The 25,698-nt window shown below is 35.2% G+C and overlaps 1 protein-coding gene across 1 annotated transcript in view; it reads right to left on the bottom strand.

The window, feature by feature from the left end:
• Nucleotides 1-25,698, bottom strand: part of LOC149803413 (uncharacterized) — a 40,793-nt gene that overhangs the window by 8,271 nt on the left and 6,824 nt on the right. Inside the window, exon 2 of the mRNA XM_089951406.1 lies at nt 8,994-9,131. Coding sequence (XP_089807532.1) covers nt 8,994-9,131 — 138 coding nt within the window. The remainder of the gene's footprint in view (nt 1-8,993; nt 9,132-25,698) is intronic.

Genomic DNA, 25,698 nt, shown 5'->3' with positions numbered 1-25,698 from the left:
GAGTATATAAAATTTACTTGTCATATATTAGGCCCATATTAAAATATCTGATATTTGGAATGGTAATTATAAAGGAGACTCAACTAGATTAGAAAAATTTCAGCTAGAGGATGCTAGGATAGTCACAGGTTTAACCAGAATGGCCCACACGTGCAATATTTATGAGGAATACAGATGGTCCCCACTCTCAGAAAGAAGAACATCTCACATTCTACACTTTTCATAGACGTATTAATGATTCAACAAGTTATTTAAATTAACTGCTCCTCTTTTATGGTAGGAACGTCAAGGTACGATTTACGAGCTCAACAAAAATGCCAGACTTGAAATAAGAAATAATCTTTTCTTAACTCTTCTATTCTCATTTGGAACAATAGCGTTCCTACTTATCTTCGTGGTGATCAGAAATACTATGTTATTCATTCTAGGATCAAAAACCAATGTTATTCATTCTAGGATCAGAAACCAATAAAGCGACCTCCAAAAAGACAACCCCTTATGCAGCTCTGACGTAGAAATCGGAATAGCATACTATATTTTCATTTGAACTCAACACACATTTCAAAGGTGAAATCTTCTAGTACACTCCTTTATATGGCAGACCTGAACTTGCAACTGAGCAAATTTTAGAATACATTTAAGTTTTTTCAAAGGTACATTAAGAACAGATGAGTTTTAACTAATGATTCTAAATATAAAGCGATTCTTGTTATTATTAGTATTACTATTTCTCAGACTGTATAATGACAACTTGATAGTGATTTAGGTGCATTACATACTAAATTATATTCCTTCCGACGTTTCGTAACATCATTGTTTAACTGCTTTGGACATGTCTCTTTTATTCCTTTGTTTTAAACTTTATTCTTTAATTATCAACCCGCCTTTTTGGTTCTTGTTCTTGTTGTTGCTTTTCGTCCTTTTTTCTTTTTCATTCTTTGTCTTTTTCTTCTGCTTGTCATGAATGATTAATTTGTACTAGTACATTTGTGTGGCGAACGGTATATACTATGATGTGATAACTTGTAGCTTAATCCTCTTTGCATAATTTAGCAAATAAAATATGTTTAAGTAGTGTTTTGTTTTGGATGTGAGTAACGCCTTCGCTTCTGGTAGTTCTCACTGAAACCACAGTCTCAGTCAGACAACATATGTATCATAAAGTGAAACCTTTGCGAATAGGCCTACTGCAGAGTAACCTAATCTCAACTGGCAGTTTTCTTAATCGATGAAGACTATTACTGAAAATTACTTTATTTGTCTTATACAAAGCTAAAATCTAACACAAAGCTTTCAGCATATCCTTCTCTTATGGTCTCATAAGTCTTGGACTCTGTTCTGCTTTAAGTTCTAACTGTAATTGTCTTTATCCTTTTCATTTCCTTAAGCAGCTTTAATCGACCGAACACGGTTCAATAAGAGACTCAAATTACTTCGTAAATAAGAAAAGAAATCAGGCTGCAAGACACACAGGAAGGAAATCAGCCTCTCTCTGCGTTGCTGTGAATTTTGGTGATATCGAGGAGATGGAACGAAAGCGTATCTTTATGCATTGCTTAACACCAGACTTGTCATCTTTCCAACCAAGTGAATGTAAGAATGTTTGCTTGATTTGTTTACCGGAAGAGCGACCAGATGTAAATATCGATCAAGCTGAAGTTTTTTTTATTTTAACATCAGTACTTTCTTTACATTGACAGGATTGGCTTCATACTGATTTGTTCCATTCTGTTATTGTTTTAGACTTATTTATTATAACTGACAAGATGGCTTTCTGACTCTTCAAGTTACCACTCCGTGCCTTAGATGTGCACCCTCACAAGGACAATAAACTCCTACCTCGTGAAGACACGTATCCAAATGTCATTTATGAAATATCAAAGAACACATCTCCAGCAGCAGCTGGCATAATTCTGCATACTAGCAAATCAGCCGACTCTGACCTCTCGGTTTGTTCCCATTCCGTGCAGATTTTGCAAATAGGGTGCCATTTTGGACAACTCAAGATACGTGTAAATACTCAGGGCATTCCAAAACCTTTTAACTATATAGGTGTGAATGATGCGCAGATCAAAATTACAAGAGATGCATATAAATATTAGACAGAAATGTGTTGCCGGTATGCGGACTTGTCATATTAAAAAGAGAAATATGTTGCCGGTATGCGGAATTGTCATATTAAAAACACTATGCAACAGTTTTCTCATTGTCATAATATTCCACACAAAAAAATGTCACTTTTTGTAATTATGGCTTCCTAAATTAAGAGTGCATATTGTTAACTAACAACATAAAATACAAACTGAAACGTTTTTAATAGTATACGCTTTCGGCTTTAGATGGTGACATAAAGACAAAAAGAGAAAATACGACCTTCCTTGGAAACCATATAAATCTGAGTGTTCGTTTGAGATTCAGTTTTCATTTTGAGCTAATCAAGTTTGACGTTACAAGTATAGCTTTCTTTGTGATCGGCTGACATGCAATTCTCATGTGTAACCCAAGCTCAAGTTTAATTAAATAAAATCTCAAGCTGAAGCCCGGTCTCATACATTCCCTCATCAAATTATAAGTCATTGCACATAAAGTAACATACACTGATGTTAATTTCATATTTCAGACACAATTTATGAAGGAGCTACTTCTATAAGCCTATAATAAAATACAACACAGTTAATATGGTTTTTCAAAATTTAATAAAGACAATCGAGATACAATACTTCTCTGTCATATTGCATAGCTTTTTTTATTCATATTCAATATTTCCTATTCGGTTGTGATAGTTATCTTTAATATCCGATATTTTGCATTATATCCTATGTTTCCCATTCCTGTCCTATAAACCCAATTTATATTCAATAGTTGTCTTAAAATATTGCATATTTATCATTTACGGGCAATAATTCTCATTCTTATTCGATGTTTAGCCTTTGTGTGAGATAACTTTCCTTCACGTTCAATCGTATTCATTTCTATCCAATAATGAGCATTGTTATTCAGTATTATATATTCGTATTAAATGTTTACCAGTTGTGTGCAATAGTGCATTGTATTTCAATTCATTAATTTGCATTATGGGTAATATGATATATCCTATCTGGCAATTGAAGCGTTGTGGGTAATTAATACCATGTGAATTACATGATGGAAGTATGCTTTCATACCCAGAGCCAAGTAATAAATATGCCCATTCAAAATCAAAATACAAAGCTGAACGGTAGACCCTGCTATACGATTCCAGTCACGTGACTCGAAACCAAGAGGAGTAGGAAAAATTAATAACAGACGAAAATAATTGGCTTTGCTCAAACTATACAATAATGTGACCTTTATAGTGGACAGGTCCACAATCCAAAGAAGGCTGTGAAATATTACTCTTGTAATTATTTGATCCGCGATGATTGCTTATTCATAGGTTATTGGGATTATTGTGAAATTCGTGCTACATTTTGTAATTGGATATATCCTACATGTGAAATTCTAAACTTCTCTCCACTCCTTTATTAATACTAAAATATTAAAACTAAAAATACATTTTATATCTTAAATAAGGGAGGAAACGGTAACGCAACTATTTAGGCAATAGTAAACTAATTATTAAAATACAGAGTTATGCATCAATCAACATAAATTGCATTTGGGTAAGTGTAGAGGTCACCGAGAGCTGTTGAAACAATACACCTCCAAGATATTTCCGACGAATGCAATTTTAATGTTTATAGGAATGATAGAACATGACATAGTAGAGGCGTTTAATTTAAATATCTCACACCAGTGCATACTGAAGTGACCAGTGAATCAGCACGCATGACATGACTAGTTTGTTTTTGTTGTTGTTGTTCTTGGGTTGAACGCCATTTTTTCAGCACACGATAGGCTATACATGGTGGCCAGTATTAATGGTGGAGTAAGAACCCGACGAAACCCCGGAAAGAACCACCGACCCACAAGAATCTACTGGCAAGCTTTCTCACATAACCACATTGGCCTAGTCCGAGACTCGAACCCACGCAGACAGAGGTGATCCGTAACGGAGAGCGCTTTAGACCACTCGGTCACTAGGGGACCCTTTACTAGCTGGTAAAGAGGGCTTAGCGGTCACTGTGGTGATATTCTTTTAATGTAAGAGCAGTTTAAAAAGGTAAAATATTACAAGAGCGGACACATTTCATACAGGATTTTAATTATAATAATATTGATTGGATAAACATAACTGTCAACCTAGGGAATACCAGTTAGCATGTGCCTGGTTGATATTAAGAAAGGCTATAGCTTGGAACGAATTGTTTACTATCCAGCTCCAGAAAGAAATATATTAGTTCTCGTTCTGACCTAGATACCAGGTCGATTCTCATGCATTCATTCACATGATCAATTGAGTGGCCATGATGTTACAGCATGTACTCTACCTTGACAAGTATCTCTTAAAATATACTCCACGGACATTATATTTGTTTAGCAATGGAACTTTTGAGGCAATGAGATCTGGAACGAACGACTTTGCTAAATTAAACGCCATGGAAAAGAATGGGATTTTACTGGAAGAATATTGTTACAAATGGTTTTTAACTACTACAGTTGATAAGAAAAATTTCCTTCTAAACCTAATAGATCAGTTCTGTCCATACCGTTGATAACATGCAAAATTAGAAATCTAGTTCTTTTAATAAACAGCTCTCATCGTGATAAAGAAAAAGGTACCAGCAGTAAAAAATGAATAACAAAATGGAAACAGTGAAAAGCAGAAATTAAAGTACTAACAATTCAGAAATAAACTAGGTCAACAACATTATTGGTTAACCTAACCTCAGACTGGAAACCATTCTGGAAAAATAAGGAAACGTCAACCACCAGAAGAAAAGAAAAAATGATTCACAGTACATTCTAAGACAGATACCACAATTAGCAGAAAATGATGCAGAGACATCTGAAATACTGAACGCCCAATTATACAGTGTTTATTCTCACACCTGTAACACCGCTTCAAGATGTATATTTCCCAAAGTACCAAACATCAATAATATAGCACTAACAAGTTTATAACCTCAAACTCTTCAAAAGGTTATTGTCTTAATAATTGACAGCTAGAAATATTTATTTTTTTAAATAAAAACAATCAAACAAAGGTCTTCATAGTAGGTGTCAGTGCTTACACACCTTTCAACAACTGGCGGACGTTCGCAAAATTCCAGAAAGATTGGTCTCTGACAAAAGTATGCTGCAGATCAACTCAAATCCAGTAGGATACCAAGATACTTCAAAATGACATTATTTAACTAAGCATGAGATGGGGCATTCAGTTCCAGCTTAACAAATGTGTTATAATGCAAATGACAAGCTACACAATAACATCAAATCAGTATGTAATATTCTGTGGAAGATTTGAACAAGTAAAATGAACATGAGTCACAGTTACTAGTGATCTGAAATGGTACTTGCAAATTCAAGAATTATGCACCCAAGTAAATTGTTTTGATTTTATCTTTATTAAGACTTCAATTATCAACGTGGCTACAAAATGTGAAAGAAATATATTCCACGGGTTTAATTACGTGTATTATTAGAATATGCTCGTCCATTCACAGGTTTTACAGCTGAAATCGAAAAACTCCATAAGTTATTTCCATCAAATTTGTCTTTCCCACCAGAAGCATGACCTCGGTATTGAATAAGTTGTCTTCGAAACCATTAATTCAACGTAGACCGGAAAAACCGGATAATAATTTTTACGAATGTTAACAAAACAAGACATAAATACTCTGTTCAAATTCGATCAGACCAAAGGAGCCATTATAAATCAACATGAATATACCTAACTGATCCCATAATTTGTTAGAAAAGCAAAGATTGGACTTCTTTGCAATAAATTGTATTCACAACTACTGAATCTTCACAAATCAAACTGATACATTTTCAAACTTTGGTACAATCACATCTTTTCTGAGCATTTTTGTAAAGGTTGACAATACGGGATACAGATAATGATCCAGCAACAACGAATCAGGAAAACAGTCTCCCGGAAATAACAGGTTAAAATACCAGACAAAAGGAAGGGCGTCAGTGGCAGTGTCCTTTCAAAACGACGTGCTTGATCTAGATATTTCTAAACATAGGTGAATAAAAAACTAACTGGTTAGCATGCTAAAATTTATTGTAATGAATTACGATGTACGCCATTGTCCAGGGCTAGAACTTGTATGTTGGGTTATAAGAAGGCGCAGTTTATAAAAGGCAATTAGGTATTTCTACCATAAGCGGTCGGCAGTCGAGGTATAAAGGGTCACTTATTAATCAGATTGGATAAAATCCTAATTTCAACCAATCAAATTGTTAGACTCCATATTTGACGTTAATGATAAATTTAAAACTTTAATCGTGAGAACATTTGTTTTGGCCAGGCAGCATACAGTAAAGGACTTAAAGCAATTTTATTACATCCTAACATCTATCTGTTGTTTTGCCCCAGTCGGGTGTTTGCTATTTTTTTTTTACCTCAAAACTATGTTATTGGGGTATTAGCTCATTATTTGAAACTACGACAGATCAAATTCAGAGAAAATATTCTTCAATTCTAAAGTCTCTATTCTGTTTACTTTCTGATTTTAAAGGGAAAATGAAGAGAAAGGCAGAAGTCGATGTTACGTCTCAGCCTTTGTTTCTCATCCGGTGTTTTTATATACATATTGAGGTTTCACCTGAAATCTCAAAATGACGCATCAAATAAACCAAAGCTGGGTTGATTCGTGAAGGCGTTTCAAGTACATTATTGGTTATATCGAGGAAATTTGAATCTACTGCCTTTCCCTTAGACAAGCCGAGATAGCCAATCCGGGCTGAGCTGGTCGGGTATTGAAACCGGCTACCCTTTGCTTACGAGTCTGACGCGCTACCGAATGAGCCACTGCGTCATTCCGTTAATATATAAGGTTATCAGACACATACTTCCAAAATACATTATTGGCTTGATTTTTCAAAGCGACTGAATGTTTGGAATCAGCTAATAACGTTGATTATGAGATATCAGAAATGCTAGATTTACTTCCATCGGGTACATGAACATTGGATTATAAAGGGGAGGGGGCAACTCTATAATTTCTGTCCTGTCTGTGGATCAAACTTTATTACCTCTTCATAGAAATGACTCCGTGATTTTATTGTAGAAACGCCCATATGCCAATAAAAAATTTATCACATTGTTAAAAGTGCCCGTATATTTATCCCTATATAAATTTAAGCTTCATAAATTAGATAATAAAAATAATATGTAAAAATTAAACCTAAAGTATAGTATGGTAAATTTTAACAAACGTCATTAATGAAACTAATACAGTACAACAATATAATACCACAACGAAATACCAAAGCTCAACCAGAATCAAAAAGGTCGTTTTCAAATACTGACTTGGACTCGAGAATGAATGCAGAATTACCATGTGGCTGCTAGAAACGTTAATGCTTTAAAATACCAACAAAATGTAATTTACCAGGCAGGCGACACCAGATTACCCACAATGCATGTTATAAAATATGAAACAAATTTACGACTGCGTACAAATGATATAGATCAGATACGAATGCAAAAATCACATATGACTGGAAGTTTTGGATATGAAGGAAATATGAATGGAAATCGTCGCATGCCAAACATAATCACTGAGTACGAAATATTGCACATAAATGTATCATAATGAATAAAATATAAAATATAAATATTAATAGCATTAATTGTATACAGACGAGTAACATTGGACGTGAATGCAAAATATCGAATATAAAAGATTGTTACCGTATGGGAAGAGTAAATATAACGTATATTTGACTTAATTTATATTTGATTTAATTTGTACTTGTTTGATTTGATTGTTTGTGGGTTTTGGAATCTTTTTATTTTCTTTACATGTCACTGTGATGTAATTTTGTTTACTAGAAATTTGATATTTTCCAGAAAGTTCAGTTTTACATGAATCTTCCATAAATACATAATAATAGAAACACTGTTTCTATTATTGACTTAGTTCCTGGTCTTATTTGAGGGCCAAATAAACAACTTTTATTCTAGGAGTAAAATGATTAGTTCTTATCAAGGATATACAGGGGATACGTGATTTTTATATGTAAACATGATCACGTGATCGTCTTTTTCGCAATTAGGCATTTCCAAAATTGCGAAATACTTAGGATTAATAGTGATGTTTAGAGAGAGATCTCAGAGTTTGGGGGCTTTTAAACACTTGATGTCAAGTTTTTTTTGTTGTTGTTGTTACCAGTATTGAACTTTTTAGATTTTAGTTTTACTTTAATTTTTCGGATTCTGAAAGATTAATCCGTTTCTCTGGAAATATTTTGTGCTCAAACAAATTTCTTGAACAAACACATTTCTTAAAATAATTATTTGGATTTCCAAAACCGGAGAATTAATTACCAACACAGAACAGGTTACAGCATACGTAATTGCCTTCCATCTTGGATTCTTCGTCGGGACTCTGATTATAGCATTTTATTATTAGGACTTCTAAAATATTATTCGCGGATTATTTTTGGATTTTATTCTTGAAGTCGTAGGTTATTGTTTTCATTTTTACAATTATTATTCCAGGGAAATAAATTACTGTATTTATCAAAGCTTGTTGTTTTCACTCTTTCTTGTGTTACTGTTTATTCGAGTCTAAACACGTAACAGCGGTACGTAAAAAATTCATTGCATACTGATAGATTTTCTTGAATTTTTAAATGACATACCAAGAACTACTTGTAATAAATGAGCACGGTATCTTTGAAATGTTCCCTTTCTTTTTTTCCACTTTGGCAGCTGGTTTCAATCACAGTACTGCAACGTAGGCATGCTCCCCTTTTGCAAAAGAGATGAAGAATTCATTCAAACCAGTATCCACTCTAAACCAAACTACATTAAACATAAGAACAGTTTATCACGTTGAGATGAATATTTTAAAATCACAACATATTTTTTGTTACCCGGCAAAACTAAAACTCACCATTCTTGTCGTATTCCTTGGCCTCCATGCAGTTGACTCGGCTAGACTCTAGACATGGCGACGCCACTGGTGGGTTGGTCTGGCAGTTTGGGTCCTCCGTCGAATCACACTTGGAGCACAACAAGGTACCCGCTGATGCTGAAGTTATGAATTATAAATATGTTAAACTATAAATTCAACACCAATTTCGCAACAGATAGTGTTTAATCAATCCGGTCCAGTGGTTAGAGCGTATGAAAGAGGTCCCGAGTTCGAATCCCGGCCGAGCCATCCTAAGATCAAATAAATAAATAAATGGCACCAAAAAAAATACATCGCTTGACGCTCAGCATTAAGAATTTGCTTGGACTGAATAGACAGTGGGCAAGATAAAACTTGTAAGGAAAGATTTAAGACACTCCGGACTCCATGAGTCATCCAAACTATGGGTGAAAGAGGCGGTGGTAACATGTCTTCCATCGTCGGAAGTCTTTCAAATTGAAGACAACGGTCATAGTGGAAGGGTTCCAAGATCAACTCAACGGCTACATGTTCAGCACAATATTAAGCTTGCGCTCCCTCGTTATGTCCATATTTCTGTATGCATTTGAGACATGGACCCTGACTGCAGAACCAGAAGGATAAATCCATACTTTGGAGATGAGATTTTATCAAATGATCCCGAAAATCTCATACTTAGACCACGTCTCTAATGAGGAGATGCTCATTAGAAGCCAAAGTGCAATTGGACCATATGAAGATATGCTCACCACCGTAAAGAACCGCAAACTTAGATGGTATGGTGACGTCTCACGCTCATCTGACCTGTCAAAGACGATTCTACCTGACACAGTGAGAGAAAATGTAAAACAGGGCAGACATAAGAAGAGATGTGAAGATAATATTAAAGAGTGGACAGTCTGAAGTCCCAAAGAGCAGTGGAGAACATAGCAAAATGAGAGAGATAGTCGCAAAGTCATCAGTGGCGCTCCTACGACCAGCCAGGTTATTGGGGAAATTAAATGATAAAATGAAAAATGTTTAATTATACCGTGCACTGTAGACCAGACTAATTCTGACAAAAGGTGGCCCTGGAGATGAAGGCAATAAATAAATAAATCAAGACCTTAATTATCTATATCGCTGGCAGGAGGGAATGGAGTGAGAGCCATATCTATATTTACACTTACTGTCTCAGAATGGACAACTGTGAAAACAGATTACTGTACAAAGCACTTCACATAATGCCTTCAAGTCGATACCCCCACCAATGCTATTTAATGATGAAAAGATTAGATGAAACAAACCGTGTCCCCTGGGCTACCAAACTTACAAACATGTTATTTCGTTTCGGTTTAGGTGATGATTAGCTAAATCAAGATGTTGGAGACGAAAACCAATATTTCGCACTAAGAATTAAAGATTCATCACTACAAAACTGGCAAAGCAATATTTACAACTCACATAAATGTGTGTATTATTGCATGTATAAAACCGAATTATGAGAGGAAAAATATCCCCCAGTGGATTATCGTCTTTTCTTAAGAAATTACTTGCTAAATTTAGATGCTCAGCGCATACACTGAATACAGAGACATGTTGCCAATGAAGGATTGAGAAAAATAATAGATATTGTAAATTAAGCTGGAAAAGTAATGTTTATTTGGTAGAAGATGAATTCCATTTCGCTTGTGTTTGTCCAGATTACGACCAAATAAGAAAGAAATACTTCAATGAAGTTTATTATCTCTATCCGTCTGTAGAAAAATTTGTATCCCTGATGCGTCACAGCAATATATTAATTATAAGAAATCTTTCTTACTACATCAATTTGGCTTTTCGTCTTAGACAATCTTTGAAAACTCAACGAATGGTGAATAATATACATAGAGGTAGTAACATATTTATAAAATAATGCACAGATTATTGGAAATTATGTATCTATACTCATGATGACCGCCATTTGTAACTTCTTTATATTTACTTATATTGTAATATGGACTCGCGGCCTAAATTACTGAATAAGTTATTATTATTATTATTATTATTATTATTATTATTATTATTATGATTATTATTATTATTATTATTATTATTATTATTATTATTATTATTATTATTATTTGACATAAAATCATATAAAAATGCAGCATTATCATCATGCAATTGTCTTAGTTCTGATTATTCCGCTAGCATTTATAAAGATTTTAGTACTTTATATTTACCTTCCCTTTTTCTACTTGAGATATACAAAAGCTACTTTACAATACAAATATAATTTTACTTGCACAGAAAAATAAGCTGGCCGCAGTCGAAAGTTTCAAATTTAACCTCTTGGCTCTACACTGAATTTTGTCTGCAGAAGTATTAGGCAGCTAATGGCATTTTATACGCCTCGTTGCAAGCAACCGTAATCAAGCGTGAAAAGTTGTCATTAGGTCAAACCGAACCAATATTATTACTTTCGTTGCGTATGGATCAGTACATGTTAATTTGGAGTGCTGGTCCAAAAATTCACTTTTGAACGAAGTAAAAGTTAATGCCTATGCCTCAAGAGAAAATGTCTGTTTTAATGGCAATATCGGCAAGTTTAATCTAATACTTAAAGAAAAGCAACGATAAGAATTATTTCCGCTTTTCGTATACATGAGATCAAGTACTCCATATTCCTAAAAGCATTGTTAACGGTAATTATCGTATTGTCGGAAGCAATATACTAGTATGTGATTATGTTTTACATCAAAAAGTAATTCATCAGACTTGCATGGGATATTAAATACGACTTGTGTGCGACAGGGGTCAATTATTTGACCATACTAACGGAAAATGCTTGAAAAACGTTAAAGAATGAGACAAAAACAATTATTTTAAGAATTCCGCAAACTAAAATTCAAAACATATTCATATTACTTCATATAAAAATTGGCGCACGTCATGATAAAATGAAATAAAGAAATCGCCCAATCTTTAGGAATTTTAGCATGAAAGGCTCTCTCTCTTTCTCTTTCTCTCTCTCTCTCTCTCTCTCTCTCTCTCTCTCTCTGTTTGTCTTGCAAAAATATCCTATAATTGCTTAGAATAAGTTCAAGTCGAGACAGGTGCTCAATTTTCATGTAAAGTAGTTTAGAATCACTTGCTTCTTCACATACTAGACATAGGGTTCCAAGACGTAGCAGATGTGCTACGAGACAACAGCAACAACGCCGGATCGAATTGTTTCAATTAGTATGTGGAATCCGTAGTAATATTGAACTCTTTACTGTGGCCTGATAGGTTAATAACAGAGATAAGAATTTTCAGTTGTGTTCGTTCGGTATACTCATTGTCCCTTTACAATGACTTATTTGGACAGTATACTTTTAAAAAATGTCAGTTTTATGAATTACAATAGAATGTATGGCTTAATTGGAGTTTTGATTTATATTTTGTCAGCGAAACTTCCGTATTCTTAATCAGCTGATTTTTGCTGATAGTTTCTTTTCAAAGTAATGGCAAGACATTAAACTTCAATTTTAAACCATATATTGTACCTGAACACGTCTGTACATGATTGGGGGGATACAATTATGTTATACGATCATACATAGAAAGAATGAATCGTCTCCTACCTTATCACCTCACCCCTACCCCACGTCCATCAAAAACAAACATGCAAAGAAGCTCATAAATGGTTAGGCACCTGGTGGAGTATGAAAAACCTAATTTATAACATAGAAGAAGTATGTGGTGATCTATAATCAAGGGATACCATATCAAAAGAGGCCTCATAATTTGAAAAGCGTGGTATCAATATTCTTCCGCAGACGAATTCTATAATTACATCCATAGAGCATTGTGTCGTTTCGCCTGTAATAAGAAAGTACATAGATGGAATGATGTATTCGTGATGACTCTTCGGTGGAAACAGTAAGGGTTATAATTGCGTGATAGTTTCTTTTTGTTATGAAACACGTTGCCTCCTTAGAGAATAGAAAACGGCTTGAAATTCTGCTCCGATAAGTTAATATCACGATAGCCTGGTATTCAACATCAAAACAAATATGCCTCTTGCATTTTTTATAATAATTTTAGGGGAATTTTGCGCTTTTACGTAGCCCCTGTTCCATCTGCAAATTTCCCTTTTCCTGATTTAATGAAGTAATTTCATCTGTCAGAGGAATACACCGCGGTTATTTTTTTATTATTTATTATTCTTAGTTGTTTTTATTTTAAACTATATTACGTGGCAGCTGTGTCGTATCGGTTGCTTCTGAAGAAAAGACTATGATTGAGTGCACAGTTTACATGGAAGATGCTAAATGTCTGAGAAATGGAGCAATAAGGAATGGCAATTTCTGATAATCAAAATCAGTTTTCAGAATTAGGAAAATAACCTAGGTAACCTGCAATTCGTCAGCATTTCTGACTCATGTGTATTTTAATAATACTGACAGAATGACTAAATCAGCATCAATCACACAATAAAATGTTTATATAAATTACCCAAACATTTTTGCTTAATGACCTATAATGGTGAAGCTGCTTTAATTAAACCTTTTTGCAAGGGATATTTAAAATCTGTCAGAAAACCCGCTTGATAATTATTGAATGAAAAGATTTCAGTTCAGAATGAAACTTCTGTTAGATTCATATTAATATTCTTACTCGTTAATTTACAAGAAATTCAAAAACGAAAAGAAAATTGAGAGTTTGGTGTAGAAAAGTATTGATCAGCCAGCTTAGCAATCTGTGGAACAATACTGCATTTGTTTTGGGAATGTAAAATGATAAACAGAATGAGGAATGATGTCTCACTGGATTTGGAATAAAGTGAAAATAGATATTGTGCCAAGTGCAAAAACTGTTATAATGGGAGATACGAGTAGAGATGGAATATTTGAACAACCTTTTGAATTTTGTTTTCTTATGGCCAAATACTATATCAAGAGATGTAAAATTAAATGGAATATATCTAAATTAAATGGGTTGAAAGACTTTCTTGAAGACCACTATAATTTCAAAACATATTGCAATCAAATCTGAACAGAAAGATTTGGGAACAGTGGGAACCATTTATTCATCCAGTAAATAAAACAGATGTGTTATAATTCAAATAAATGCTTTAACAGTATCATGTGATAGTGTATAGTGTGTTTGTAATTTAAGCTACGAGCTATGAGCTAAAATAACTAATATTTATTAGGGTCCGATTTGATTGTATGCAGGAACGAAAGACTAATATATATCAAAGTTTATGTCACCTAACCTCTGCATAGTTTTATCTGTACATCTACTACTCTGTGTGTGTGTGTGTGTGTGTGTGTGTGTCTTTTGTGTTTCTCTCTCTCTCTCTCACCGCTCCGATGGCCTAAATGTTAGAGCGTCAACCTCGGATGCAGGGGCTCGCGGGTTCCAATCCCGGCCGAGTCATACCGAAGGCTTGAAAAATGGTACTTAAGCTGCTTCGCTCGGCTCTCGGCATTAAGATGTCAGTGTTAGGACTGGTCGGCCTAGTGTCAGAATAATGTGACGGGGGGGGACATCATGATATATGTCTACGGCATGATGCCCCAGTGCTAGATATCACTATAAGCTGCCACACTGTTGACATCGTAGCGATAAGACTGAACCATTGTTAAAGCTATGTTAAAAACCCAGTTCTCTCTCTCTCTCTCTCTCTCTCTCTCTCTCTCTTTGTAATACTCAAAATCGTTATTGTATTTTTATTTGATTTTATTCTGATGCCTATGACGACGGAACAAGACCAGTTCCATTCATATTCTATTAATATGAATAGTAGGGCCACGTCAACTCGAGAATACGGCACAGAGGTTATGAATTTTAAATATGCACGGAATAATTATTCCAGATTACTTTAGCAACATGAGCACGCACCCATACTTAATTATTGGCGTGAACTGAAACTTCACCAATAGTCTAGTGAAGCTTCAAACTTCACCAATATCCTAGTGAAGCTTCAAACTTCACCAATATTCTAGTGAAGCTTCAAACTTCACCAATAGCCTACTGAAGCTTCAGATGTGACGGACAGATCATTCTTGCCGACCTATCGATCAGCGTCTCTCTTTTGGGCTGCTCTGAGAGGTATTAATTGTAGGAACGTAAAGCTTGTGGCATTTGTCGATGATTACAATAACGATGATCTAGAGCCACACAATCAGCTCTGCCCCGTCCTTCGAGCGAAGGATATAACAGAGAACGCTTCGTAGTATAATCATTATATATCCCAGTATGCATTGCCTGTCCAACGTAGAATAGTTGTACAATGCATATAATACACTTTTTGTGTCCTCTCTGTACATTATCTATATCTCATCTGTATGTCATCTCCACCATTTCAACAACTGATCTTTTCAGCCTCTTCTTATCTCTTTATCTATGGTCAACTGCTGCCTGGCGTACGTGATTTACACTGTATTGCATATCACACGTTGTCACATAAGAAATAAAACTGACAGGGTCCAAAAAAATAAGAGTAAAGTAACTTTGGATTTCATAATATACCTCTCCAGGACCCAAGAGAAACAGAGGACGTCATTTTGAAAATTTGTAACCAAACTTTTCGCTGGGGTTTAACCTTTAATGATATCCACAGATTCAATAAACCTGGTAATATACTGTACGACACAGATGACCATGTCAATACTTACCAGACTTTTGCTATGTTCCAAACGTACAGGACTAGGAGCAAAGTGATAAAAGAGAAGAAACATCTAAAGGGAATCACTGTCACCGAAGACCTAACAAAACGAAACAATGAATTAAAACAGAATCTTAAAGTCAACAATAAGGACATTTTCCAGTTCTAGACAATGGATGGCCGTGTGTTTACTAAGAAGCACTGTCACAGTGAGAGAAAAAACAACAACTACATATTTGACAACATTAAAACTTGGCGCCGGCCCCCACTACCAAACTCTGAGTACATAACACTGCAAAACAAAACAGATTTTGAATATATTGGCTGTGAGATGATTTTGGTTACAATTATCTCTTAGAGCCAAATCAGCTATAATCTACTTGGTATACAGGCCGCCAAATTCAACAATAGATTTATAGGAGAACTTTTCGTCCAGTATTAGTGCTGTGAGTGATTTATCTCTGTACATGGTTATTACGGATAATCCAGAAGCCGACCTTCTTAGATAATTGAACTGCACAATCTCTTATTGCAAAAGAACATGATTAACATAAAATAAATTAACCAACTCTCTTCTCCACTCGCACAGCGACCCTGCCTGGTCTGATTATCGTATCAGATCGGATACACTGCCTGTTGAAGAACATATCAGTGATCACAAGGCCACATTTGTCAACATAAATTAGATTATCCCAAGATTAATTAATTAATTAAAACAAAAAGTCAGTCTCTACAACAAAGACAATTATGAAATATATTCAATATATTAATTGGTAATTGCACATTAAATTAATTTTTTGAATAACGTAATTGCTTAGAAATTAGGTGCTTATTGTTTTTTTAAAGAAATCTGTTTTCTCAAAAGTGCATTCAATCTTGATTAGTGACAATTAGATCAGGCAACAAAATATGGTTTCACTCAGGTTTAGGATGTGAAATCAGATTGAGGAACAAAGCATTACATACTAGAGGGATTTTTATTTAACAGGATATAAAGCAATTAAATTGAGTAATCTAGTTGAAAATGAAGCAAGAAAATTCTTTTTCAAGGCCTTCGACGTCTGTCTGTTTGAAAACAATAAAATGAATCAAAAATTTTATTGGAATGTAATGAAATTTATTACGAACAAATGTATTGGATCGTCAACAATTCATCCTTTCAATATTAATTCGAAACTATCCTATGCAAATATTGAAAAAGCAAACTTCCTTGATAATTAGCTTTACTCAGTCTCCTCTTTTGATGATCACGAAAGAGAGTTCAGTTACCTTTCTTGGAGACAAACTGATGACACACATTAAATTAAATCCAGCTTAGTAAAAGCGAGATTATAGACATGATTATTACCCTACAAACAAACTCCAGATGATATTAAGAGCTTCTTCCTTTAGTAAACACACAAAGAAAACAGTATATTGATAAGTGAATTTTTGTGATTATGACATAATTAATGAGGTCATATCAGTTACCGCAAAAGAAACACTGCGCTGCCGATTTACGGAAGGTCGTAAATCAAAACAAATTTCCAAAGGTTTCGTGCACATTTGTTCACTTTATAGCATGCTATTAAACTGTTGTTAGACCACTTAGAGCTGCCACCTCGGATGCGGGAGGTCGAGGGTTCGAAACCTGGCCGAGTCATACCAAAGACTTATAAAAAATAGTACTAACAGCTGCCTCGCTTTGCGCTCAGCATTAAGAGGTTAGTGTAAGAACTTGTGTCAGGATAATGTGACTGGGTGGGACATGATGCTACATGTCTGCGGCAAGATGCCCCCCCCCCCGCTAGACATCACTAAAAACTGCCACACTGCAGATATCGTAACGATATGACTGAAACTTTTTTAAAGCTACGTTAAAAATCATAAATCGAAAAAACACACACGTACACACACACATTACTCTTATTGCAATTGTTTAAACTCCATAAGAATGTGTTATTTTAATTATTTAACAAGGTATAGTTAAACAATTTTATATTAATTGCCAAGAGATATATTTTTATACTATAGGTCCCGATATCGTTTAGTGCTCCCGAAAAGACAGAAGTCACAACCACATCATGTATATCCGTTCTCTTTTGAAAGCTTAGTAAGAGTTGGGGGGGGGGGGGGTTGTTGTTGTTTTAAATCGGACTACCTTAATTAATCAACATATACTTTAATGTTTACAGGACATCCGAAGCAACTCAGCTGGTAGAGTGATGGACTCGTAATGCAAGGGTCATGAGATCAAAACCCGACCTGGAAAACCTGAGTCGTTTGCTTCCATTGTATCTTTGAGAAAGGAACTTAACTCTAATTGCATTGGCATGCTATAATATGGCCGGATCATGTCAAGTGTTGGGGGTGTGCACCAAAGCAAATGTTTATGTGTCTATTCACTCAGAGTTTGCATAATACCCAATAAATGTATGCAAGAATAAAACAAATGATCAAATATCAAGTGATAAGCGCGTGTGTGTGTGTGTGTGTGTGTGTGTGTGTGTGTGTGGTTTTATAGTATTGTTTTTTTTTTTATTCTAGCTAGAGGGGTCCGGAAATCACCCAACAAAACCCGAACTGGTCGTGAATAATGTTTTTAAAGTGCCTTGAAGGTAGCGTTCTACAATTATTATGTACTTCTGAGACAGACACACAGACATACAGTCAGACGGACAGTCAGACAGACAGGCTAAGGTGACGTTGCTCGCATTGGCAACAGACACTGTGACGATAAGTACTTCTACACTACTTTCATGACCTATGCCTGTAATTTCTTTACATATAGTAATTATGGAAAATATGCACTCTCTAAAGCAGGCTGTCGATAAAACAGCTCCTCCAAAGAACAATAACTTTAGCATTTATTTAAATAAAGCAAATGAATTTTGCCAGATTAGACAAGACCAGCTTCTAATGAATGAATAATAAAATATAATATCCGTTCTTTTTTCCTTTTTTTTTTCTTTTTTTGGGGGGAGCGTCCTTGTTCGTTGTTTTTGTTGTTGTTTTGTTTTGTGGGTTTTGTTTTGTTTTTGTTTTTTTTTTTGTGGTTGGGGGTGGGGGTGGGGGTTGGAGTTTTTATTTTTTTAAATTTACTTTTGAAGTCCAGAAGGTGAAAATGACCAAACGGAGCTAGCAGCCTTTTGAAAGGTGACCATCTGAAGTAAGGTCAAGCAACAAAAATTACACCCATCTATCATACACAAAATTACACCCATCTATCATACACAAAATTACACCCATCTATCATACACAAAATTACACCCATCTATCATACACAAAATTACACCCATCTATCATACACAAAATAAAGGAAATCCAAAAGCTATTTTAATAATACATAAGATATAAAAGTCTGTTGTAAATTACCAGAGAGGAAAACCTGGGAAATTATTTTTCTTTAAAAACCAAACTATTTGCTAAGTGCGAACCTGTAGTACTCATCCTAAAATCAGCCAACCAACTGTATTGTTCACAAACATTCGTGTATTAGCTAATTAGAGAAATGACTCAAACAGTGATATTCTTTTGATTTCAATTCAGAAAATGGTGCGTGTGTGTATGTGTGTGATTTAGATTGTTAACGTAGCTTTAACAATTTTCCAGTCATATCGCTACTATTTATGTGGTATGGCAGTTTAAAGTGATGTCTATCACTGGGGCATCATGCCGCATGCATGTAGCATGATGTCCCGCCCAGTCACATTATCCTGACACCAGGCGGGGGCCCCGAGTGGCCGAGTGGTCAAAAGCGCTCTCCGTTACGGATCATTGCCATCTCACCCCTGTCTGCATGGGTTCGAGTCTCCAATTCGGAGAATGTGGGTATGTGAGAAAGCTTGCCAGTAGCTTCTCGTGGGTCGGTGGTTCTCCCGGGTTTTCCCGGGTTCTTCCTCCACCATTAATACTGGCCGCCATGTATAGCCGATCGAGTGCTGAAAAATGGCATTAAAACCTACAACAACAACAACAACAGTAACAGCATCTGACACCAGGCCGACGAGTCCTAACCTCTTAATGCTGAGCGCCTAGTGATGCACCTGTCAGTACCATTTTTAGAAGTGATTGGTATGACTCAGCCGTGGTTCGAACCCACGACCTCCCGCATACGGGGCGGACGCTCTAACCACTAGGCCACCAGAGCGGTACGGAAGTATTATGTACAATTTAGAAGATCCTCAATAAAGTATTTGTGATTTGCAGCAACCACCTCCCACCTTGTACCAGGACTCAGACGAAGGAATTCATTATTGTCATCTAATACAGCAAAAACATATCGCCAGAAGCTTAACATATATCCTTAACGTTATAAATCTAACTTCCATTTTTCTGGTCGCAAAGACATCATAAAGACGACTTTTTCGCCAATACGGCATGACACCATTCTGAAACATTTATTTAACTTCATAAAGAAATTCCAAATGTAACGAGTCATACCAAGACATGAATTGTACATCTATAGGTCGGGAAAATAATCTTTTGGAAACTCATGAAAGGAAAATACATTAGACCACATTGCATTTTATATTTCTTCTAAAGTCGAGCTCAGACGCACTCGTTTCTAGTTCAACTTAAATTTAAAAATAGTGCAAATACAAGCTAAACAAATGCCCAGCGTCTATCTTTGTATTTTCTTTTTTAACTTTGATTCCTTTATATTTATAAGATATTTCACATAAACTATTGCTGTATTTTATTTTGACAGATGTATGTTTTGACTGTCATTTTAACATACTGTCATCTGACTATAATTTGACTTCTCTCTATTTTGGACGTAATCATATTTACAAATTATAAGTTTATTTTGTATAGAAACCTGGTTTACTTGTTTCTTTCCCAGAATTGATACAAGTCTTCCTTTGTAAATATCAGCATAATGTCTTATATTAACATTCATATAAAAAGTAATGTAGTACTTATATGATGAACACAAGACCTTGGAACAAAATGTAACTATATTACAACATATTAAAAGAATGGCTTAGAGAGCTGGCTAAGCAGACTTTCACGTTTGACTCGTAATATTATATGAACAGTATGGACCATCTCTCTCTCTCTCTCTCTCTCTCTCTCTCTCTCTCTCTCTAAAGCTGAAGTCCATATATTTAAGAAGCTGGCACATCCAGTTGTAATTATCTTTTTATGAAGACAAAAAACAAAAGCAAACATGAAAACCAAGAAACGTTAAAAGAATTATTCTCAAGTTGATGGGATCTGCCAAGCTGTATTGGATAAAGTGTTGTCGCTTTTTCCACTTTTCATATGGTTTCAAAAGGTAGGCTAATGACAAGTTCCAAAGAAATTAGAAATTGCCCACGAAAAACACATTTTTGTTGTTTCTATATGAAACTGATCGGCTTGCAAAAGATATCATGTCACAGAATAGATATCATCCGACTGACGTTCTAGAGAATGGCGACAAACTCTTCAGGGAAAAGACGATCTTTTTCATGGTGACATAAAATAAGATCAAGAGTAATTGTATGGATAAGGCAAAAGAAAGTGAAAACAATCACGAGTTGTCTTGAATAAATATTAAGATGTTCCATCATCAAAATTATTCAGACATTTGGTGAAAAGTTTCTCGGGAGAAATTCCTTACGCATATGTTAGCCATTATGACAGACTTGGTAAAGCAAACAAACAGGTATAACAATGAAGGACGGATTTTTTAATCACTGAAGATTGAATCTGATACAACCATCTTTTACATATTATTCAAAGTAATGAATGCATAAAGATAAATCAGACAGACATTTTTTAAAAAAAGAAGAAAATTGCAAAATATTCGAACTTAATGAACAAATTCTGCTCGCTTCAAGAACATATTTCATTCGACATAACTGTTGTATTCGTCGCTTGGAGAACACATTATATTCGACTTAACTGTCTTTTGTATTCAGCTAAAGCTGATAACATATTACGCTTACATGATTTTTTTTTCTTCTGACTGCGATAAAAGAACAATCATATGACAACAAGAATACACCTGAAAATTTCACTTCCTAAAACAGGGCAGACAAATTTTTTTGGAATATGCTTATATAAGGCTAAACGATGTTCAAGTTAGAAAAAAATGTCATAAGAACGCAAGAGAGAGCAATAATCGTAATTACTGTACTTTCTAATCTTTTAATTGTATTCGAAGTAAGGGGACCAGAACAAGATCAACTCATATCACAAATTGTTATACTGCAAGCAAAGTCTATTGTTTAATAAGGAAGCGCCTCTGATTACCCTCGCAATTTCTTCACAAGGTGATTTAAATTAAAGATAAGAACCAGAATACAACATACAAAATAAATATTCGAGATGAGCAACATGTCCGTTTTAACCGTTTTGCAAAACTCAAGTTGCCTAATATCCGTGCATACAATAAGCATAGCTAACAGCCGTACTCGGGAAAAGTGTGCGCATGCACTAGTTTTAAAAACGTGTGCGCCCGGTGGAGCGGAAAAAATGATATCGATGCCTTGATGTATTTAATTTTTCCTTTGTCAGTGTCTATGCGAATAATTTCCCAACCTGTGACATTTTGTCAGTTGTTTCCTTTAAAATTTGTTTCTCAAAAGGGAAGAAGTGACGAAAAATTGGTAACTGCATCTCCTGTTATCTTTTTGGTCAGAACAAAAGCAAATTATGTCGGAGAAACCTCAATAAAATTTCATACACCAAAACTTTTGTGTAAGGTTCAAAGTTTTCTGTTCTTTTTGTTCTGTGTACAATTTTCAGTAGCTATGAACAACCTATATTTTTACAGACAATCAGGACCTCTAAAGATGTCTTTCCTGATGTAACACCATCATAGGCTCTGAATAAAACTTATTATATGATAAAAAAAAAACAACGTGTAATTTTAGGCATCCATTCCCCCTTTTCTCTCTCTCTCTCTCTCTCTCTCTCTCTCTCTCTCAATCAAATATACGGATCTGTTAATTTGTAACAATGAATAGAAATATATCCTAAATGAAATAGAAGTCTATGAGTTTTTACTTATGAATGTACATGAATATTCCTTGTGTAATAAGATTAGATTTAAACGTACGGCCATGATGCGTTAAGTTTTACCGTCCGACCACATTAATCCATTCTTTTCTAAATGTACCCGATAAAATTACAATCATTCAATCCCCTGTCAAACGGAAATTGTCTTCACTTGGATGGAGAGGAAACAACGTGGTGTTCCACAGTATCTATATCCATTATACTAGTGCAGAACACTCTATTGTATAGCATATTGTTGCGTGCTATTTCTCATAATAAAGTAAATTACAGGAACGCCCGCAGTTGATGTGAACGATTTGTGTGCTAATTACTGAATCAATTCCCAAGAGAAATCTGAATCGAGCTCCATTGATTTGATGTTAGTATTTGCGTCGTCAAATATGGAAGACATCCCTCCCAGAGATAATAAACAAAATCATAGAGAGGAATGTTTTGACAAGCTAATTAAATATCACGGTATTCTGGTAGTACCAACTACTCAAACTGATGGATTTCTTATAGACATCACAATCTCATTTAGTAGACGGCATATATCTTTCTTTCATGGAATACTACGTCTAAACCAAATTTTCTCTTTCTTTGGGGAAAAATGTATATGTGAGCAAAATATCCTGCGTCTGTTTTATTAGTATTCTTAATTCATGATTTCTTCTGATTCGCCCCTTACTTGTACAAGTGAGACGGAACTGACGTATAAAGCTTTATGCTTCAGATTTCTCTCGATTTGGAACTGATTGCAGTGGAATGTAAATGACTGACTTATTGAAAATTATGTAACAGCTGGCAAAGATGGTAAAATAACTAAACGACTTTCATTATATCTACTTGATCGACGGTGTTCACTCGCAAGGAAACTGTGGCGCCCCGAGTTTTCTTGTACAAGTTAATCGAATATTACAAGTATCCCGGTATTAACACCACCAAAATTAAAGTATCATAATAATGTAAATATGCTACGGCCGAAATTTCTACTTTTTTATTTTCATGAAGCAGAATTACAGTATTAGTCGAATACTAATATCATTTTTATTATCTTTTGTATTTGTCGAAAAAGCGGTGGCTCAGCGGCTATCATGTCAGACTCACAGCCGAAAAGGTGTGGGTTAAAATCTTGCAATCATACAGACCTGTTTAAGCTACCGTGGGGTGTATTGCCGTAACAGTGCTGGTGTACCGTAAAGCACCAAACCGAACCAAATCCTTTATATTAAAATATATCACTGAGCTTCTACGAACTACCGGTATTTCAAAGGGGAAAAATACTGGATATTGTATCAGGTCGCGCACCTTTTCGTACCTCTTGGACGTATTATGCAAGGAATCTGTTACTTACTGATTCCTCATTATTGTATGCGAAGGGTTGCGTCAGCAACCTCTTAACCATAACCATGAATATACATCTTCACCTATTTATTTGGCCTGTTTAAGCAGCTCCCAGCGAAACACAAGCAATTCCCTGAGGTGACTGACGCAACTCTTCCAATATGAAATCAGGAGCCAATACGTAACACACTCTCTTACCTAAAAAGTCCAATAGATTTAGAGCATTGCTGTCCAACCTGATTTTAAATGGCCCGCTAGAGCTCGAGCATTTTTTTATGCATTTATGTATATTAAAAAAAAAGTAAATGGCCTACTTTTCCAGTATATCTTCTTAACCAGGTAATCACGTGAGCTGGGATCAACAAAATGGAACAGCGTATTACAGCTAACGCCATCTATCGAATGATAATGACAAATAACCAGTAAGTTTGTATATTAATACATCCTGTCATGCAAAAGACACGAGCCGTGAGTAATTAAAATAAACACATTCCGCCAAAATTACTAAAACCGGAAACAGATATCTAGAACACGCTAGCGTGCCATTCTTTGTAAATAGTAATAACTATAAACATTCATAAATATATTTATTTCTAAAAATCTAAACAAAATGACAAGTAGTGCTTAGCGCAGCAAACATTCGAAAAGTTACGGAAGAGAACCGTACGTTTAATAAGTCATGGGAACTGGATTTTGTGTTCATACTGTCAATGATAAGCCAGTGTGTCTGATATGTCAGAATTCTATCTCTGTTTTGAAGAGAGAAAAAAAAACAATCTACAGAAGCACTACACTTCAATGCACAAAGATTTCGACAATCATTATCCAATTGGTACTAAGGTCAGAGAAAACAAAGTTGCTTCGCTAAAAATAAATCTTAATGACCAGGAAAGTGTTTTTCGTCGACTGTTGAGCTTAAGTGACTGTGCTACTGAGGCATCTATAGAGATAAGCTGGGTGTTAGCTAAAAAGCAGAGACCATATTCAGATGGTGAAACTGTTAAACTATGTTTCCAAGAAAGTGCAGGTTCTTTATTTGCTGAGTTTAAGAACAAAGATGAGATCAAGAAACAGATATCAAATCTTCAGCTGTCTCACCAGACGGTAGAAAGACGTGTTGAAATTATATCGCGTGATATATTTGAGCAGTTGCTTTTTGATTTGAGGAATGCAACCTGTTTCAGTCTAGCATTGGATGTGTCATGTGATGTCACTGATACAGAACAACTTATAATTTGGGTTAGATTTGACACGGGACATAAATTTAAAGAAGAATTGCTGGTACTGGTTCCATTGCAAAATACAACAAGAGGTGAGGATATATACAAGGCACTGTAGGAGTGTTTATTAAGAAATGGCATTGATATGAAAAAGCTTGTATCAGTTACCATGATGCCCCTGCAATGGTGGGACGGAGAGCAGGCCTCATCGGATTGCAAATGGCAGATGACGATTTTCCAGGTTTCCAAGCTTATCATTGTATTATTCACCAGAAAACCCTTTGTTCAAAACTGAAAGATGGTGCGCTCCAAAATGTAATGGATATTGTTGTTACAATTGTAAACTTTATACGAGCAAATCCTTTAAATCACCGGCAGTTTAAAACTTTGTTAGAAGAGTACGAAAGCAATTATGGTGATTTTGTTCTTCATACTGATGTTCGTTGGCTGAGCAAAGGGAATGTACTGGCAAGATTCTGGGATCGAATTGAAGAAATCAAAAACTTCCACACGGTGAAATCCATGGAAGAATTGTTAAATTGTCTGGAAACGC

Source organism: Sinohyriopsis cumingii, chromosome 3, assembly GCF_028554795.1.
Source record: "Sinohyriopsis cumingii isolate HCF-2022 chromosome 3, ASM2855479v2, whole genome shotgun sequence".
Taxonomy (NCBI): Eukaryota; Metazoa; Mollusca; class Bivalvia; order Unionida; family Unionidae; genus Sinohyriopsis; species Sinohyriopsis cumingii.
Note: the sequence above shows the minus strand (reverse complement) of the source record. Positions and strands in the feature narration are given on the sequence as shown.